The following is a 21,673-nucleotide window of genomic DNA, read 5'->3' as shown; positions in this document are numbered from 1 at the left end:
GCATATTCGGAATCCAAGAAGGCATTGGAATTCCTACCCTTTGCTGGAGATATTATGTTTGGAACACCATTGGGCAAAATAGTGGCTACCTTAGCAGCCTCTAAATCAGCATTTCTGCCCTCTGCATCAACTTCAAAACCAAAATTCTCGCCATTCTGGATCCAGGGCAGAGCAAAATGATAGGCTTATTTCAGAAAGTTTAAATCAACTAAAACTGTTAAAGCCTAAAGCCAGACAGACCTGGGCAGCCAGATATCCGATTTCCAAATCAGAAGACAAACCCTCCGCCTGACAGCGCAGGCCTCCAAATGGGGGATCCCAGTGTGGAAGGCCGACTTCTGCAGTTTGCACAAGTACGGTGTCAGTCCACCACAGATACCTGGGTGCAAGAAGTGGTATCTCATGATTACGCCTTTACTATTGTGAAGCGACCCCCCCCCCCCCCCCCCAGCAGTTGTTTTGCACCAGCCCGTCTTTAGATTCAGTCAAGGCCAAGGTTCTACAAAAAGCAATTTTGACCTTACTGCAATTGGAAGTGATAGTACCAGTTCCCTCTGTACAACGAGGACTGGGTTTCTACTCTACTCTTTTCCTGGTTCAAAAGCCCACTGGGTCCCATCGGCCTGATCTCAAAGCTTTGAACAAATATATATGGGTACTCCGGTTTCGTATGGAAACTTTATGGGCTATTACCCTGGCAATGGAGTCGGGGGATTTTATGGTGTGTCTGGACATTCAAGATGCATTCCTGCGCATGTACCAATAGCACTCTCCAATCAGCGCTATCTCAGGTTTGCCAACCTCCAGCAACATATCCAATTTCAGACATTACCTTTCGGACTTGCTACAGCTCCTTGCGTGTTCACCAAAATTATGGTTTTGATGTCATATTAGCTTCGCCGCCATGGGATATGGATATTTCCATACCTGGATTACCTGCTCATCCTGGCACAATCCCAGGAAACCATCTTCTGCCATCAACACGTGACTATAGCTTTACTACAGGCTCGCGGATGGCTCATAAGTTGGGCAAAATCTTCCCTAGTCCCATCTCAATGGATGATACATTTAGGAGCAATACTGGATTCTAGTTTACAGGGGGGGAAAAATTGCCACTGGGCAAAATATCCACGATACATATGAGAATCCGCAGCCTGCTGAACAGTCGGAGAGTATCCATTCATGCAGCGATGCAGATACTAGTGTCAGTAGTTTCAGCATTCGATATGGTAGAATATGCCCTGTTCCATTCAAGGAGCCGAGCTTTCTGGGAGCTCAAAGCTTGACCCTTTGGTGTCTGATCCTTATACAACCACCTACACCCCATGTCAGTCCTGACGATCCTGTGGACCTCGAAGAAATGAGTTAACCATGGTAAGTTCTCCATAACTCTTGTTTCTCCATCAGGGTCCACAGCAGATCCACATGATTTACAATGGGTTGCAGGTGGTGTCGGAGGGCACCAAACGGCTAAACTTTTGGGCTCCGGCCTCCCTATAACCCCACCTCCTGTCCCAGAGAATTAATTTTTTGTTTGTTGCGGCAGGAGCCGGACCACGGTAGTAACGGGACAGCCACAAGCTTTTTAAAACATTTTTATTATTTTATAGTCTTTTTTTTTTTTTTTTTTTGAGCTGCTTTGCTATGCGTCTTAAGCGTATTGCAACAACAGTTACCCTCAAGTGGACGCTGGCGTTGCGGCGGGCGCCAGCTGGATTTACTTGCAAGTCTACGCTGCTGATCTTAGGCTGCGGCCGGTGCACGGGGAGAAGTGTAAGGCATCTTAACCGCTAATCAGTCTAAGACGCATTTGAAGCAGTCTTACTGTCTCTGGTTGGAGACTACCGGACAGGCGTTGATACGGTCGTCCACCTCGGGTGAGCCAGCGCTAGACCTCAGGGATCATAGGCCCTGGGTATTAATGAGGCCGCAGAACGCTGGGTTGAATTTCAGTAGTGGGGAGTAAGGCCCTCCCACCAGTTCATGGCCAGTCTCCTACGCATTTCCCGCTATGAACTGTATTTACACGCTTCTGTCTGAGATGCAATGAGACTAAGTACACATGGTGCGTTATAGTCGCTGTGCAGCTGTGTTCATTGGAGCATCTGTTGCTGATTGCCGTCTTTGGCAGCAATACCAAATAAGGAAGCTGGGTTCTAGTCTTCCTGTATCCCGCTCTCCGGACGCAGATGATACAGCACTGATTTCCTACCTACCTTTGTGGTATTGCGTAGTTGAATAATTGTCTAATGCAAATGTGCGACTGTGTACATATGTTGCAGTTATGGTTGCTGTGCGGCTATATACATTGGTCTCCGTGTATCCCGCTCCCAGAGCAAAGTAATACAGTACTGATTTCCTACCTACCCTTGTGGTACTGTGTAGTTAAATAATAAGTGCTCATTTGCAAATGTATATTTATACATTGTATATGACTGCTAGGCTGCTGTCTGACTTTAAAAAAAAATCTCCTTTTTTCAGTCAGCTTGTTCTATCCCTTTTTTCTTTCATACCCTTAATGCTGGTGCAGACAGTGTGAGTTCTGATTGTACTTCACTTTAATTATACATAAGTGAAGGTTGTCGCATTGCTGTGTATTGTTACACTGTTATGTGAGTAATACTGTTGCTATGTCCACACGAGGCAAGGGTAACGATGCAGCACCATACCTACAGTAAAATCATGTCTATCCTGTAAAGCCCCTCATGACTTGATGCAGGATGAGTTGTGTGCAAACTGGTATATGTTCACAAAAAAACTTATCTGTTGACCAACCAGCCTAAGGCCAGTAGCCTGTACAAGCACAAGAACCCCCTTGGTTATCTTTTGCACAGGTTGTATTGAATATAGCGGATCTCTTAGCTGTTCTGGCTATATCTCCGGTTATGGGTTGTCCACAAATCCCTTCGGCATTTATGCAACAGCCCACATGGATGAATGTGCTCTCACACTCAGTCCAGGATTTGGCTCAGACCTCTGCTGCCTTTTAGCAATTGTTACAGGCAGACGGCCCAGGGATGTGAAAACAGATAGACATGGGCCGTCACCCGCACAATCTATGCAGTTTTCAGAATCTGAGGATACCTCAGAGGATGAAGCTGAATCTTCTCTCTCTGAGTCTGCCTTAAGAGAAAAGGCTCACTGCACCTCATTAGATATATTTGAGCTAATTCATGCAGTGAAATCCATATTGTCAATGGATGAAGTAGAATGGAGCCTATACTAAGGTCTAAGGCTCCAATCTTAAAACGTCCAAAACCGTGAAAGTGGAATTTCTAAACTCAGATCAGTTTATGGAAATTATACAAGAGGCATGGGAAATTCCCGGTAAGAAGTTTGAAGTACCAAAAAACTTGGTCTCTTGCTATCCTCTTCCACCTGTGGACTATTTAAAAAGGGAAGTACCTCCCAAGGTAGATGCTCATGTAGCTCGACTGGTGCGCAAATCTTCATTTCCTCTGCCTTCAACATCATTAAATTATGCAACAGACTAAAATTGATAGTTATCTTAAGGCTGTATTTTCCCTAACAGGGGCAAGTACAAGACCAGCTATGGCCACAGCATGGGTGGCTAAAGCCATGATAGGCTAGGCGGATGCTTTGGAGAATGATTTCCCAGTTCATGGATCGAGAGAACAATTATCTATATGGAAGAAACAGACCTAGATATGGGTATATTAGCTGCTCAGGCTTCAGCTTCCTCACAGGGCAGTGTATCTACGTTCATGGAAGGCTGATAAGGAATCCAAAAAGGTGTTGGAATCCCTACCCTTTGTTGGAAATAATTGTTTGGAACAGAATTGGACAACATTTTAATGTCCGAGGCAAACTCTAAATTAGCTGGGTTTCCCTCGACATCAAATCCTAGAGTCCCTGCTTTCTGGTCCATTCAGCCACATGGTAAAGCAAAGGGAAAGTCTTATGTCAAACAGTATTAATCAAATAATACTCTTAAGACTAAGGCCAAACAGGCTTGGTCTACCAGGAGCCTGACTTCTAAACCAGAAGTCAAGCCACCTGCCTTATGGCACGGGCCTCCACCCAGGAGACACCAGGGTGGGAGGCCGACTTCTTCAGTTTTCCCAGGTTTGGCAGCAGTACACCACAGATACCTGGGTGCAAGTAGCCGTGTCTCATGGGTACGCCTTCTTCTTCAAGAAGTGCCACCCCCTCAGCAGTTCTTTTGTACCAGCCTGCCGTCAGTTGCAATGAAGGCCAGGGTTCTACAAGATGCAATTCAGAAGTTACTACAATCAGGAATGATAGTACCAGTTCTCTCAGCACAACGGGGGCTAGGTTTCTATTGTAACCTCTTCCTGGTTGAGAAACCAAATGGGTCGACCGGCTTATTCTCAGTCTCAAAGATCTGAACAAATATATTTGGGTACCTTGATTCCATATGGAAACATTACAGACTATTACCCTGGCAATGGAGCCACGGGATTTCATGGTGTCCCTCGTGTCCTTCCCAACCCGACCGCTTTACTCTTCACAAGACCTGCATCTCTCATCCACACTCATTACTCGCTCCCACTCACGATTGCAGGACTTTCATCGGGTTGCACCCACTCTGTGGAATACCCTACTATGCACTATAAGACCCTCCTCTTGTCTCCAAACCTTCAAACGTTCCCTGAAAACTCACCTCTTCAGGCAAGCATATCAAATTCCAGAACCACCCACATAACGTTCATAAACCTTTCTATCAAATTGCATCCACTCTGCACAGTCCACACACATCCTCACATGTCTTCTCATTCTTCACTTTCCCTCCTCTCGACCCCAGTTCATCATTGTTGTATGACCATATCATACAGCCCACCAACAACCTTTGCAATCTGGTTGACAACTATGCAATAGATAGCACCTATCCTTGTGTATCCATGCCTATTTCCCTATAGATTGTAAGCTTGCGCGCAAGGCCTTCCTACCTCTATGACTGTTTGATATAGCAAAACTGGGTAATAACATTGTTATTTCCAATTGTAAAGCGCAACGGAATTTGCTGCGCTATATAAGAAACTGTAAATAAATAACAAATAAATAATGCTTACTTACATGTACCAATAGTACCTTCCCATCAGTGCTGTCTCAGGTTCGCAATCCTCCAGCAGCATTTTCAGTTTCAGGCACTACCCTTTGGGCTTGCCACAGCTCCAAGGGTATTTACCAAAATTATGGAGCAATGTCCTTCCTAGTCCCATCCCAGCGGATAACGCACCTAGCGGCTGTATTGGATACCAGTCTTCAGAAAATCTTTTTACAGATGGAGCCTCACTCATCTTGTTGCAAGGCAGCGCGTTATGCCGCAGGGTGGTGCATAGAGCTTAGATAGGCGTATAGATAGGCTTATGGCGTTACCAGAGAGTTTAATACCAGTGATCATCCACAAGGTGTCGCATTTGAAAATCACCATTCCGCGTGCGTGAGGTTAGCTGAGCTGCCCAGCAAATGACGGCTCACTCACGCCAAGCATCTCTCGATCACTAGGTGCATGCTTTACAAATGAATGTGCCTTCTGTGGCTGCTGGGTGACCCGTCATTTGCCAGGCAGCTCTGCTAATGTCGGGTGTCTTTTCTTGCCGTAAATACATCTTACAGACGTGTCCTCTTATATCCTTGCTGCAGTCACACTAAACAGCACTTGAAGTCACACCATGGACTTGGTAGCTCTGATCGTGGTTTGTTTTTTTTGCCGCGAAAATGTGTCATAGATGCAAAGTAATGTAGTAGGATGCACACGCAGCTTCTGCTGATTGAAATGATATGCAGCATGCCTATATTCTGTGGGACTGTGTCTGAATTAGACCCTAAGTCCAAAACGTGTTGGTGGAGGACACAGCCAGCTACTACTTCAGGAGACCCTAAGAGAGAGACACACCACAAAGAAGAGGTGTCAAACCTTGGTATTTCCACTCTTACCTTTATACCTGAAAGTTTGCCTTTCTCAAAAGGTCACGTGGCACGCAGTAACCCTCATAGCTTTGTGATCCATATGTGCAATTCTGCACAACTTGATATGTTATAAATAAAAACTTTTTTCAACTAATGAAGAGCTATTCCTTTAGAGGTATTATCTATCTGATTGATCTGGATAATGTAAGAATCCTGTATACAGCCACCAGAAGGATAAAAGATACCTTTCAAGGCGCGTTTTCACCTGTTAAAGGTGACCTCGGGTACAGAAGACCTATTCATCTCCTGAATAATATTTGGTGTTTGTGGCCATTAATATATCAATTGTCTGCACTTGAAGTCTAAAACTAAAAATATCCAACGCAGGGTTTCCCCCCAAAGTAATTTTTCTATTTTCTAGGTGTGGTGACCCTAAGGGTATCCGGATGATAGGTCAACAGGCAATGTGTCGACACCAAATGGTCGACATGCACATGGTCAGCATGGTCAAAAGGTCGACATGATCAAATGGGGTTTTTTTTTTTTTTTTTTTTTATTGTTTTTTTTCATCTTTAGGACTTTACCATCCACTTGGACTACATTTGTGAAAGGTAACATTCCCTGAAGCGAGCTATTCGTGGGGACGCATTGCACTAATTGGAGATCCACATGCTCGAAGGGAAATTTTACACAAAAAACATAAAAAAAAACCTTGTCATGTGTCGACCATTTCTGTGTCTTTTTTTTGACCATGTTGACCATTTGGTGTCGATCTTCTGACTGTCGCCTCCTTGATCCATTACCGCAGTGGTTCTCAACCTCAGTCCTCAAGTACCCCCAACAGTTCATGTTATCCAGGTCACCTACTGTTGAACAGGTGTATTCACTGACCCGTTATAAAAGACCCACAAGTGGAGCAAATTATTTGACTTGCAATCCTGTGAGGAGACCTGGAAAACATAAACTGTTGGGGGTACTTCAGGACCGAGGTTGAGAACCACTGCATTACCGATCCTAAGAGGGATCCTTGCTGTCCATTATAAGTGTTAGTCTGAGAAAAATGTTGTGTATGCATGCTTTTTATTTCCCATTGTATATTATATTAGTATTATCAGTAGTAGTAGTATTAATGTAGTACAGCTGAAAAATTGTTTTATTGATGTATTGTCTCTCTTTTTTAGCTTCTTTACACTCCAGCTCATGTATTACCTCCTTCATCCATCTTGTGTACTTTGTTTGTGAATGCGCTATTAATTTCGAAGCAGTGCAAATGGTAAGTTTCAATTGCAAGACCTTTAATTTCTCATTATGTCTTATGGGTATTTCATTGGCTATGTTTGAAACTGATTCAATTTATTCTTTTGTAACGCCAAATTAGCTGTTTATGAATAATAGCATTCTATCCGAAGGCAGTGTTTATTGACGAGATATATTGATTTTTCTAAGTTTAAGTAAGATATATGCAGGCAACACAGAGATGTTTAGGGGTATATTCAATTAGGGTCGGATCCATTCCGACATGCATTTGTCGGAATGGACCTGACAACCCCTATTCAATCTCATCTCAATTCGACTTTTAAAAAGTCGAATTGTGATGAGGGACCCAGAGGAGTAGAGGGGAGGGGGGCTGCGGGGACAGTCACGGGTAGTCGGAGGAGAGCAGCGCTACAGTAGCGCTGCCGGAGGATGTCACACAGCCGCCCGACCTCACGGCAGTGTCCACTCGACTCCAGCAGGCGTGACCTCACTTGCTGGAGCCGGGTGTTCGCTGCTGTGAGCAGCGCGGCTGTGAGACATCCTGCTGCAGCACTGTGCTGTAGCACTTCTCTCCCCTGTATGCCCTGCAGCTCCTCCCCCCCCCCCCCCGGTCTCCCTGCGGGCCCCCCCCCTCCTCCTCCTCTGGGGGTCCCACATCTCAGTCCAACACTTTTTTATGTCAGTCTGAGATGGTCGGAAACGGGGCCAAATCCTGTCGAATTTGGCCATGTTTCACTCAAACGTACGTTAATCGGCAGCTATACCGCCGATTCACGTACTATTCGACTAGTTGATTAAAAGCTGATGGGACTGAATAGGTCGAATCACTATTCGACCTTAAAAAGTCGAAAACTGACGTCTTTTTGACAGCCGGCAGTTTTCAACCCTAATTGAATATACCCCTTAGTGTGAAACCATATTTCTCTGACGTCCTAGTGGATGCTGGGAACTCCGTAAGGACCATGGGGAACAGCGGGCTCCGCAGCAGACTGGGCACTCTAAAGAAAGATTAGGTACTATCTGGTGTGCACTGGCTCCTCCCTCTATGCCCCTCCTCCAGACCTCAGTTAGAACCTGTGCCCGGCCAGAGCTGGGTGCTCCTAGTGGGCTCTCCTGAGCCTGCTAGTTAAAGAAAGTATTTGTTAGGTTTTTTATTTTCAGTGAGCTTCTGCTGGCAACAGACTCACTGCTACGTGGGACCGAGGGGAGAGAAGCAAACGTACCTGTTCACAGCTAGGTTGCGCTTTTTAGGCTACTGGACACCATTAGCTCCAGAGGGTTCGAACACAGGCAGCTGTCCTCGATCGTCCGTTCCCGGAGCCGCGCCGCCGTCCCCCTTGCAGAGCCAGAAGAACAGAAGCTGGAAAGACCGTGAAATCGGCGGCTGAAGACTCCTGTCTTCATTAAGGTAGCGCACAGCACCGCAACTGTGCGCCATTGCTCCCACAGCACACCACACACTCCGGTCACTGTAGGGTGCAGGGCGCTGGGGGGGGGGGGGCGCCCTGGGCAGCAATTTGAGTACCTTGTGGCATTAAACCTACATATATACAGTCAGGAACTCTATATATGTAAATCCCCCGCCATTTTCTATCACTGAAAGCGGGACAGAAGCCCGCCGCTGAGGGGGCGGGGCCTTCTTCCTCAGCACACCAGCGCCATTTTTCTTCACAGCTCCGCTGGAAGGACGCTCCCCAGGCTCTCCCCTGCAGTATCCTGGTAGCAGAAGGGTAAAAAGAGAGGGGGGGCACATAAATTTAGGCGCAAAAGTTATATTTCAGCAGCTATTGGGTAATCAGTGTATCCCTGAGTTATATAGCGCTGTGGTGTGTGCTGGCATACTCTTTCTCTGTCTCCCCAAAGCCCTTTGTGGGGTCCTGTCCTCAGTCTGAGCATTCCCTGTGTGTGTGCTGTGTGTCGGTACGGCTGTGTCGACATGTTTGATGAGGAGGGTTACGTGGAGGCGGAGCAAGTGCAGATAAATGTGGTGTCGGTGCCGACACCTGATTGGATGGATATGTGGAGGGTCTTAAATGACAATGTAAACTCTTTACATAAAAGGTTTGATGACGTTGCAGCCGGGGGACAGCCGGGCCCTCAACCCGGGCCTGCCCAGGCACCTCAGAGGCCGTCGGGGTCTCAAAAATGCCCACTATCTCAGTTGGTTGACACGGATGCCGACACGGAGTCTGACTCCAGTGTCGACGAGGATGAGGCACAATTACAGCCTAAAATGACCAAGGCCATCCGATACATGATTATTGCAATGAAAAATGTTTTACACATTTCAGAGGATGACCCTGTCCCTGACAAGAGGGTACATATGTTCGGGGAGAAAAAACAGGCAGTGACTTTTCCCCCGTCTCATGAATTAAATGAGTTATGTGAAGAAGCGTGGTCTTCCCCTGATAAGAAAGTGGTAATTTTCAAAAGATTACTAATGGCGTACCCTTTCCCGCCAACGGATAGGTTACGTTGGGAATCCTCCCCTAGGGTGGACAAGGCGCTGACGCGCTTATCTAGGAGGGTAGCCCTGCCGTCTCAGGATACGGCCGCCCTAAAGGAGCCTGCGGATAGGAAGCAGGAGGGTATCTTGAAGTCAGTGTATACACACACTGGTACTCTACTGAGACCAGCTATTGCTTCAGCCTGGATGTGCAGTGCTGTAGCAGCATGGACAGATACTCTGTCGGAGGGGTTAGATACCCTGGACAGGGATACCGTATTGCTAACCCTTGGCCATATTAAAGACGTCGTCTTATATATGCGGGATGCCCAGAGGGACATTTGCCTGCTGGGCTCTAGAATAAATGCAATGTCCATTTCTGCCAGGAGGGTCTTATGGACTCTGCAATGGACAGGGGATGCCGACTCTAAAAAACACATGGAGGTTTTGCCTTATAAGGGTGAGGAATTGTTTGGGGACGGTCTCTCGGACCTCGTATCCACAGCGACAGCTGGAAAGTCGACTTTCTTGCCACAGGTTTCCTCACAACCTAAGAAAGCACCGTATTACCAAATGCAGTCCTTTCGTTCTCAAAAAAGCAAGAAAGTCAGAGGTGCATCCTTTCTTGCCAGAGGCAGGGGTAGAGGATAGAAGCTGCACCATGCAGCCAGTTCCCAGGAACAAAAGTCCTCCCCGACTTCCACTAAGTCCACCGCATGACGCTGGGGCTCCACAGGCGGAGCCAGGAGCGGTGGGGGCGCGTCTCCGAAACTTCAGCAATCAGTGGGTTCGCTCACAGGTGGATCCTTGGGCTATGCAGATTGTATCTCAGGGATACAAGCTGGAGTTCAAAGTGACCCCCCCTCACCGTTACCTAAAATCTGCCTTGCCAGCTTCTCCCACGGAGAGGGAGGTAGTCCTGGCGGCAATTCACAAGCTGTATCTCCAGCAAGTGATAATAATGGTACCCCCCCTTCAGCAGGGAAAGGGTTACTATTCCACACTGTTTGTGGTACCGAAACCGGACGGTTCGGTAAGACCCATTCTGAATTTAAAATCCTTGAACATTTATATGAAAACGTTCAAGTTCAAAATGGAATCGCTCAGAGCGGTCATTGCAAGCCTGGAAGAGGGGAATTTTATGGTATCTCTGGACATCAAGGATGCGTACTTGCATGTCCCCATTTATCCGCCTCACCAGGGGTACCTCAGGTTTGTGGTACAGGACTGTCATTACCAATTCCAGATGTTGCTGTTTGGTCTGTCCATGGCTCCGAGAGTATTTACCAAGGTAATGGCGGAAATGATGGTACTCCTTCGGAAGCAAGGAGTTAGTTATCCCGTACTTGGACGATCTCCTCATAAAGGCGAGGTCCAGGGAGCAGTTGTTGCTCAGCGTAGCACACTCTCAGGAAGTGTTGCTAAAGCATGGCTGGATTCTGAATATTCCAAAGTCGCAGCTGATTCCTACGACACGTCTGCCCTTCCTGGGTATGATTCTGGACACAGAGCAGAAGCAGGTGTTTCTCCCGGAGGAGAAGGCTCAGGAGTTGGAGACGCTGGTCAGGGACTTCCTGAAACCAAAACAGGTGTCGGTGCATCACTGCACGCGGATCTTGGGAAAGATGGTAGCGTCATACAAAGCCATTCCCTTTGGCAGGTTCCATGCCAGGATCTTTCAGTGGGATCTGTTGGACAAGTGGTCCGGATTGCATCTTCAGATGCATCGGAGGATCACCCTGTCCCCGAGGACCAGGGTGTCTCTTCTGTGGTGGCTGCAGAGTGCTCATCTTCTCGAGGGCCGCAGGTTCGGCATACAGGACTGGGTCCTGGTGACCACGGATGCAAGCCTCCGCGGATGGGGGGCAGTCACGCAGGGAAGAAACTTCCAGGGGCTGTGGTCAAGTCAGGAGACTTTTCTTCACATAAACATACTGGAATTAAGGGCCATATACAACGCCCTGAGTCAAGCGGAGCCCCTACTTCAAGGTCAACCAGTGATGATTCAGTCAGACAACATCACGGCGGTCGCCCATGTAAACCGCCAGGGCGGCACAAGAAGCAGAGTGGCAATGGCGGAAGCCACAAGGATTCTGCGTTGGGCGGAGAATCACGTGCAAGCACTGTCAGCAGTGTTCATTCCGGGAGTGGTCAACTGGGAAGCAGACTTCCTCAGCAGGCACGACCTCCACCCGGGAGAGTGGGGACTTCATCAAGAAGTCTTCGAGCAGATTGCACATCGGTGGGAACGGCCACAGGTGGACATGATGGCGTCCCGCCTAAACAGAAAGCTAAAAAGATATTGCGCCAGGTCGAGGGACCCTCAGGCGATAGCTGTGGACGCACTGGTAACACCGTGGGTGTTCAAGTCGGTCTATGTGTTTCCTCCTCTTCCTCTCATACCCAAGGTGCTGAGAATAGTAAGAAAAAGAGGAGTGAGAACAATTCTCATCGTTCCGGATTGGCCAAGAAGGACTTGGTACCCAGAGCTACAAGAGATGATCACAGAGGACCCATGGCCTCTGCCTCTCAGACAGGACCTGTTGCAACTGGGGCCCTGTCTGTTCCAAGACTCACCGCGGCTGCGTTTGACGGCATGGCGGTTGAACGCCGGATCCTAGCGGAAAAGGGTATCCCGGATGAAGTAATTCCTACACTGATAAGAGCTAGGAAGGATGTGACAGCTAAGCATTATCACCGTATATGGCGAAAATATGTTGCTTGGTGTGAGGTCAGGAATGCCCCTACAGAGGAATACCAGCTGGGTCGATTTCTGCACTTCTACAGTCAGGTGTGACTATGGGCCTAAAATTAGGGTCCATAAAGGTCCAGATCTCGGCCCTATCCATTTTCTTTCAAAAGGAACTGGCTTCACTGCCTGAGGTTCAGACGTTTGTAAAGGGAGTGCTGCACATTCAGCCTCCTTTTGTGCCACCAGTGGCACCTTGGGATCTTAACATTGATTTGAATTTCCTGAAATCCCACTGGTTTGAGCCACTTAAGACCGTGGAGCTAAAATATCTCACATGGAAAGTGATCATGCTGTTGGCCTTAGCATCGGCTAGGCGGGTATCAGAATTGGCGGCTTTGTCATGTAAAAGCCCCTATCTGATCTTCCATCGTCCCCAATTTCTCCCTAAGGTGGTATCATCGTTTCATTTGAACCAACCTATTGTGGTGCCTGCGGCTACTCGGGACTTGGAGGATTCCAAGTTGCTGGACGTAGTCCGGGTTTCTAAAATATATGTTTCCAGAACGGCTGGAGTCAGGAAGACTGACTCGCTGTTTATTCTGTATGCACCCAACAAACTGGGTGCTCCTGCTTCGAAGCAGACTATTGCTCGCTGGATCTGTAGCACGATTCAGCTGGCTCACTCTGCGGCTGGATTGCCGCATCCAAAATCGGTGAAAGCCCATTCCACAAGGAAGGTGGGCTCTTCTTGGGCGGCTGCCCGAGGGATCTCGGCGTTACAGCTTTGCCGAGCTGCTACTTGGTCGGGTTCAAACACATTTGCTAAGTTTTACAAGTTTGATACCCTGGCTGAGGAGGACCTTGTGTTTGCTCATTCGGTGCTGCAGAGTCATCCGCACTCTCCCGCCCGTTTGGGAGCTTTAGTATAATCCCCATGGTCCTTACGGAGTTCCCAGCATCCACTAGGACGTCAGAGAAAATAAGAATTTACTCACCGGTAATTCTATTTCTCGTAGTCCGTAGTGGATGCTGGGCGCCCGTCCCAAGTGCAGACTTTCTGCAATACGTGTATATAGTTATTGCTTAATAAGGGTTATTGTTATGAGCCATCCGTTGAGTGAGGCTCAGTTGTTGTTCATACCGTTAACTGGGTAAGGTTATCACAAGTTGTACAGTGTGATTGGTGTGGCTGGTATGAGTCTTACCCTGGATTCCAAAAATCCTTTCCTTGTAATGTCAGCTCTTCCGGGCACAGTTTCCCTAACTGAGGTCTGGAGGAGGGGCATAGAGGGAGGAGCCAGTGCACACCAGATAGTACCTAATCTTTCTTTAGAGTGCCCAGTCTCCTGCGGAGCCCGCTGTTCCCCATGGTCCTTACGGAGTTCCCAGCATCCACTACGGACTACGAGAAATAGAATTACCGGTGAGTAAATTCTTATTATAATGAATGTAGTAAAATTGTAACGTGTAATGTACCACTGTACGTTTACATATGTATACTGCACCTTCCCAATATACAGTACACAGCTAAGCCTATTCTACTACAGCTACTGTATGATAGCTGGTGTTGATGTGGCATCTGTTCTGTTTTTCAGATACCCATTTGAATGGTTTGTATACAAATCTGAGTCATTCTATGTAACCAGTTTAGAAACCTATGTAAACTCATTATTACCACATGCAGTGCAAGGTAGAGCCATATCTAGTTTTAAACTGTTTAAATGTTTGCGGTTATGTTTCTCTTTATTTTTAAATGTATCTTTCAGCAAGGCTGGTAAGACACTGGAACATGGGATAGCAGGTTGGGGCTGGAGATGGCACTTAATGTAAACTGCAGTTTTAAATACTAAGTTTCTCCCCCCTGTTACCCCATAATACCAGTCTTCTATAGCCATCTATGGAATAGGGCACGTTTTAGGGAGCCCTGGTTGTCATTTTTTTTCCCCCTTTTTTGTACATTTTCTTTCTTTGTAGCTAGGTTTGTACAGTGTGAGTGCGGCTGAAGCTGGAGCCGTCTTCATCTCACCCAATACCTTACTGCAAGATTGCCGTGGCAGCAAAAGGCGGGGGGTTGCTCAGTGTAATAATAAAATACCATGTGGACAGGTGGACTTTTAGGCGTCGAGTTCAGACTGTCAGGCAAAGTACTACTGTGGCACTGGTGTGTGGGGCCGCCGCATCTGCCCTTCCAGAGCGGGTGTGGGCACAGGCTCTAGGTTGGCTGATATCAGATCTCATGAAGCTTGTAGCACTGTTCCCTCGATGCGTGTCTCCAAGTCGCCTGCTCCTGGTGGTGCGATGCCCCAACATGTGTCTGATCTACCTCTGCTCCGAGCCATGGACCGCACAGCATCAGACTTTTACAAAGCTTCCTATTATATGGAACACTTTTTGGGGATCCTCAATTGCGTGTGACACATAAGCTTCTTATTTTGTCAAGGGCTCAGTTAGGAGAGATCAGATCCAGAGGAGGAATGTGCACTTACATAGACTAGTATTGTTCCAGAGGGTCCAATCATGGCGTGGAAAACCTCTCTAGACTGTTTAGCGGCGGATTCCCAATCAGAGGCTGTGGGTTCGTTCAAGCATAGGTGCAAGAAAGTAGTGACTTTCCCGCGTACTTCTGATCTCTCCAATCTCATCGAGGAGACCTGGATGGTGGCAGATCAAGTGTTTTCCGTTCCTTGCATATTTGCCTTACTTTATCCATTTCTGGTAGATCATGTACCCAAGTGGGAACTGCCTACCAATGTTGATGCTCAGTGGTGTGTTTAGCTAAATACGCAGCTCTTCCTGTTCAGATCTGCTAGATAAAATATTAGAGGGTTGTCTCAAGTCCATTTTCATTGGCTCCGGGGTCATTATCCGACATTTACTAACCTCGGCATGAGTAGCTCGAGCAATGGAGAATTGAACAGACAAACTCATTTATGGCATTCACTGCGATTTGTACAGGAATTCACTCCTGGAATTATCATACCAGCTTTGGTGGCTTCCAGGGTTTCAGCTTTGGTTGTCTTGGCTTGAAGGCCTCTTTGGCTCTGCGCTTGGACTGCGGATTCAGAATCACAATCCTCCCTTGTATCGTTCACATTTGGTTGGTACAATCTTTTTGGGTCAGAATTGGATAGCCCTTTTCTTCCGGTTGCTGCCCATAAACACCAGTGTTTCCAAGGCCTTCACTCCTTGGTTCACGGTGGAGCATCCACTAGAGGTTAAGCTGACACAGGCCACTTCTTGCCTAGCAGGAGTTTGGCTGTGACTGGCAGATTTTCTGGTGCCAGCCTATGCTCAGGAGCCAGGGCACTGGAGAAGCCTAGCATATGACAGGGTCTTTCTCCACCTGGTATCGTCACCAGTCTGTGGGCGGCTGCGGTTCCTGTTCAGTGGAGTCTTCTTCAGATGCTGGGAGCAGGGCATAATTTCCAGAGGTTACATCATCAACCTCAGGGGTCTGCCGCCACAACGTTTTTTTTGCCATAGATCTCCCCCAAAATGCCAAGATGGTGGCATTGGACCAAGCAGTACAGATGGGTTCAGTAGGATTTTTCGACAGTCAAGATCCCGGCGGTCGCAATAACAATGCCAAAATACCGACATAGAGCACAGCGTATCCTTTCCTGGTCTCACTGCACTCACCACACTTCGGCTCGGTGGCGAGCTTTGATCACTACACTATTATATTCCTCCTCTGGTGGTGGCCCCTAGTGGGAATACCAGGCTTCGGTTGGGATTTTGACACCTGACATTTTGACTGTTGGGATTCCGGCATCAGTATTTCAACCACCTGGATCACGACTAATGGGAAATTAACTGCATCCCTGACAGATGGTGAAATGGTTAGCATTACTGCCTCACTGCAATAAGGTCACAGGTTCAAATCCCACCATGGGCCTAACTGTGTGGAGTTTGTATCTTCTCCCTGTACTTGCGTGGGTTTCCTCTGGGTACTGCATTTCCTCCCACAGTCCAAAATAATACTGGTAGGTTAGTCTATGAAGACCCATTTTTCTATTAATGACATACATATGTGCACAACTTAAACTGTATTATTTTATGATCTTTGTATAAACTGTCAATGGTTATCATGCCATATGTATCTCTTAACCTTTGGTGAACACACCCAAAACAAAAATAGGATATCTGCTTGTTTATTTCCTGCCGGAGTTACATTGTTGACCCCGCGAAGCAAATTACAACATGTGCTTACCCCTAGGCCACGAACAGGGTTACAGTCAAAGGAAAAGTGCCTTACTGATCTTAGGTTTGATAACATTGGGCGCATGATAGCAAAAAAATCTAACTGACAAACAACTTTGTTGTGGTAGGCTTGCCCTTTGGCCAATGTGCACAATACTGTATATGTGAAGTGTGAGAGCTTTGATCCTTGTCACAGATGGTGAGCGTGAGATAGACATGGAAATGATTAGAAGTGAATAGGAGAGACGGCAAAAAAATACTATTTATACATATTCGCCCAATGTCCTATACATGGTACACTTAATCATTTTATAACTGGGGCCTGATTTGTAAAAATATTGGCCTATTCATTAAATGTTTGTGTAAGTTTATCAGTAAATATATATTTTTTTTAAATATAAATGTTTGAATTATAGGGTTTAATAGGGTAATTGGCTCCCAACAAAATTAAGTTTGTAAGTTAGAGTGTTTACAGTACATGGGCAGACTAGAAGGACCTAATTCCTTATCTGCCATCAAATTCTATGTTTTTCCTCTCAGATGTTGTTGCTCCAGTCCTCCACTGGAGCAGAATTTGTGAGTTTTCTACAACTTGTTCCTTGTTTGAAAGCTGAACGGATCATTCCTGGACAATCTTGAATCTCGCACCTTGAACACAAGGTTATGGGTAGATAATTTTCTTCTGCAGGGTCCATGGGCATCCACAGGGATGACATTGGTGTGTATGTGGTTGGAGAGGACTGGGCACCAAATAGTTAAGCTTTTGATCTCCCAGGATGCTCCAGTCCTTCCTCCCTATACCCCGCCCCAAAGCCTAAGCTATTCAGTTTTGCTTTGGTGTCGTCAGGAGCCGGATGCAACAGTTAACAGTGGGGCTGCTTCTAAGGAACCCCCAGCTTTTTATTTTATCATTTATTTTACTTTCCTTTTTACAACATAGAGCAGTAAGCACAAGGCTGTATAGAGGACACCAGCACTGCTGCTCCTTCAACTCCCCGCCGGCGCAGCAGCACCAGTAACTGGACTAATGATTCCGGCAGGCACTTCGGAGCTACAGCTAGCAGGCTCCCTGGGGACCCACAGGCTGCAGTCGAAGAATGGGGAGACAGGTAAGGCGGTTGCGAAGACAGACTAGTGGTGCTGATGTGGGTGCCGGTCCATCCACGACCCCACTAGTCCACCAGGGCACTTGATTACTGGCGCTGAGGCTTTTTGTGAGACCTTTGGCCCCTGGAGGTTAACGTCAGCAATGGGGAGGTCAGCTCTTCCACAGCTCAAAGTGGGTCTCCACTGTGGCTTCCCGCCTCTGAGCTGCTCCTCCCTCACAGAGACACCCAGTGGCCATTTTCATATACTATCCTTATGCTGCAGGTATCCGGGAACGCTGTATCCAGTCTACCTGTATACCTCTCCCAAGGACCAGGTTATACAGTACTGCCACTGCAGTCTGAGTAGTTGATTTTAGTGCCCATTGCAACTAATGTGTATTTGTATAATATATACATATATATATATATATGTATGTATACACACAGTGCCTTGCTAAAGTATTCACCCCCTTTGCATTTTTCATGTTTTGTTGCCTCACAACCTGGAATTAAAATGGATTGTTTGAAGGTTTGCATCATTTCATTCACAGAACATGCCTACAACTTTGAAGATGGTTTTTTTTGTTTTTGCTTTTTAATTGTGAAGCAAACAAATGGGACAAAATAACAAAACTTCAGCATCCATAACTATACACCCCCCCAAAGTCAGTACTATGTAGAGCCACCTTTTGCGGCAATTACAGCTGCAAGTCGCTTTGTATAAGTCTCTATGAGCTTGCCACATCTTGCCACTGGGATTTTTGACCATTCCTTCAGTTCCAGTTCCTTCATGTTGGATGGTTTCCGCTTATGAACAGCGATCTTCAACTCTGACCACAGATTCTCAATTGGATTGAGAGCTGGGCTTTGACTAGGCCATTCCATCACGTTTAAATATTTCCCCTTTAAGCCACACGAGTGTTGCTTTAGGAGTATGTTTCGGGTCATTGTCCTGCTGGAAGGTGAACCTCCACCCCAGTCTCGTATCACAGGCAGACTGAAACAGGTTTTGCTCAAGAATATATAAATACTGGGTATTTAGGACCATCCATCTTTCCCTCGACTCGAAACAGTTTCCCAGTTCCTGCTACTGAAAAACATCCCCACAGCATGATGGTGTTCTTGGGGTGATGGGATGTTTTCGGTTTGCACCAGACATATCGTTTTCCTTGGTGACCGAAAAGTTAAATTTAGTCTCATCTGACCAGAGCACCTTCCTCCATACATTTGGGGAGTCGTCCACATGCCTTTTGGCAAACTCAAAACGTGCCTTCTTATTTTTAACACTAAGTAATGGCTTTTTTTCTGGCCACTCTTCCATAAAGGCCAGCTCTATGGAGTGTACAGCTTATTGTGGTCACATGCGCAGATACACCAGTCTCTGCTGTAGAACTCTGCAGCTCCTTCAAGGTTTCCTTTGGTGCTGCCTCTTGGATTAATGCCCTTCTTGCCCGGTTTGTGAGTTTTGGTGGCTGGCCCTCTCTTGGCAGGTTTGTTGTGGTACCATGTTCTTTCCATTTGAAGATGATGGATTTGATGGTGCTCTGGGGGATCAGAGATTTGGCTATTTTTTTTATAACCCAACCCTGACTTGTGCTTCTCAACAACTTTGTCCCTGACTTGTTTGGAGAACTCCTTGGTCTTCATGGTGTGATGCCACTTGCTTATTGGTGTTTCAGCCTCTGCGGCCTTTCAGAAAAGGTGTGTTTATACTGACAGATTGCACACAGATGGACTTCATTTCACTAATTATGTGACTTCTGAAGGTAATTGATAGCACCAGAACTTTTGAGGGGTTTAATAGCAAAGGGGGTGAATGCATATGCACATGCCACTTTTCTCTTTTGTTTATAAAAATAATTTTTTCTATACATTTTTCTCAATTCGCTTCATCAACTTAGACTATTTTGTGCATGTCCATCCCATAAAATTCAGATTAAAACAAGTATCACCTGGCGCCAATTGAATGCTCAGTCTTTAATATTAAAAACTGTCTGCAGCTATTCCCTATCAAATGGGCTACTCTCCCCTTCACACAACAAACACTACCTAAAAAGATTCAGAAAGCGCTGACAGAATTTATTTAAAAACATATTTTTATTTTATTTCTGTTTTTACTCACTATAATAAAATGTATACTTAAAATATATATATATTTATATATAACTCCCTGTGAGCCAATTACACTAACAATTTACTGAAAACAGCAATAAATAATGATAAATTATTCCTAACTCAATGTGTCCTTTCACATATCACAGAGAACTGTTATTCATAAAGAACCAGCAAGATGTTAATAAGCTTTTAGTATAGAAAAACATATGTATTTCCTAGCCAGAGTGACTTGCGGCATGCATGTATTTAGTATACTAATCACCTAATTGCAAACAGTCTTTTCATGCAGATAGTCCATACTTGAAATAACTTTCTCTGGATTACTGTGAATCCTTTTCTTACCAAGTTACTACTTAGTTTGATAGATTACTTTGCAGAAAGCATAAAAAGGCTGATGGTTAGTTTGCCAAACATAAAAGGATTAGTATGCAGATCAATTTGAAACAGTTCCTGTATAATTCTCTGTATTGAGCGGATGTTATTTAGGCATGCAAATATAATTTGGGCACAAAATGTAAAATAAGCAATTGCTATTAAGCATGGCCATGCTGGTTTAAAACTAACAGTTTACCGCATCCTCATTCTGGGCAATACGCTTGCATTCTCTCCCGGCTCTAGTGCTTTTAAACCTGTAGTGTGAGCCTTATCCGGAGGTGCAGCAAGTCCCAAGATTTGAGGTGATGCAGGCGAATTCTGCCCGTGTGGTCCCACAGAGAGATCGGATCGAGACGCGTTTCCCCGCCTTACAGCAGCTCTGTAATTCAGCGGCTTCATCAGTCAAGATCCGATCTCTTATGAGTGAATTAGGTTTTCTTATGAGTGAATTAGGTGAAGAACATGAATTTAACCCTATCCAAAATGATTTTAGGTTTTCTTATGAATTAGGTGAAGAACATGAATTTAACCCTATCCAAAATGATTTTAGTTCAAAATAAAAAATGTATTTTAAATGTATTATCCACACTCACTGTTTCCATATCATATTCGGCGGTGCTCTATCAGCTTATAAATCAATTAATAAGATGTACATACACACTTAGAGAACCAGGAGCCTTTGCTGTGAATGCCCACAGGTTAGAGCTAAATACTCTGAAAATATAAAACCTGGTAATAGCGGAGGGGATGTATAAACAACCGGACTACGCCGGGCCAGCCGGAGTCGCATAAAGACAAACCAAGATATGACAATCTTTCAGTTTTGCACAGGTCCACCCTTAGAACTCTGGTTGAGAATGACCAGATTGTTATACGCCAGGCAGACAAGGGCGGGGCCGTAGTCGTACAAGACTGGCACACATATGATGCAGAGATCCGGAGATAACTCTCGGACACTGATACGTATGTTAGACTCTAGTAACCCTATGTACAACATTAAGAAACAGGTTGACTGGCTCATTGATTTTGCTGTATCCAGTGGATGGTTGGACAAACGGGTTGTTGGCTTTTTAAAGGTGGAGCACCCCGTTTTGTCCGATCATCTACACTTTGCCAAAGATTCACAAGACCATGGTCGACCCACTGGGTCGACCAATTATATCTGCAATGGGTTCAGTATTACAGTCTTTGGCTATTTTTATTGACCCTTTTCTACAACCTTTTGTCAAGAACATGTCCAGCTACATCAGGGATACTCTGGATTTCATAGACAAAATTAGATCTCTGGGAACTGTCCCTGATGGGGTGTTACTAGCTACAATGGATGTTCAGTCATTGTATACGGTGATACCACATAGCTTGGGTTTGTGTGCCATCAGAGAAGCATTGAACAGTGAGGCGTATGTGGGTCCAACGATAGAATTCTTATTGGAATTAGCAGAGCTAGTGCTACAGAAAAATCATTTCCGTTACGGTTCCGAGTATTTTGTACAACGGAATGGAACCGAAATGGGTTCAGATTTGGCACCCTCATACGCCAATCTGTTCATGCACAAATATGAAAGTGAATCTATATTACCGCGTTTTGGATCAAAGATGCTCTAC

The 21,673-nt window shown here is 45.9% G+C and overlaps 1 protein-coding gene across 4 annotated transcripts in view; it reads left to right on the top strand.

Annotated features, from left to right (window-relative positions):
• The window catches only part of WDR75 (WD repeat domain 75), a 1,043,598-nt gene that overhangs the window by 992,400 nt on the left and 29,525 nt on the right, over nucleotides 1-21,673 (top strand). For all 4 annotated transcript variants that reach the window (XM_063934110.1, XM_063934109.1, XM_063934108.1 and 1 more), the window contains one exon: nucleotides 7,077-7,168. In XM_063934110.1, the coding sequence (XP_063790180.1) occupies nucleotides 7,077-7,168 (92 nt within the window). The remainder of the gene's footprint in view (nucleotides 1-7,076; nucleotides 7,169-21,673) is intronic.

The sequence above is a fragment of the Pseudophryne corroboree genome, chromosome 7 (assembly GCF_028390025.1).
Source record: "Pseudophryne corroboree isolate aPseCor3 chromosome 7, aPseCor3.hap2, whole genome shotgun sequence".
In the NCBI taxonomy this organism is placed as follows: Eukaryota; Metazoa; Chordata; class Amphibia; order Anura; family Myobatrachidae; genus Pseudophryne; species Pseudophryne corroboree.
Note: the sequence above shows the minus strand (reverse complement) of the source record. Positions and strands in the feature narration are given on the sequence as shown.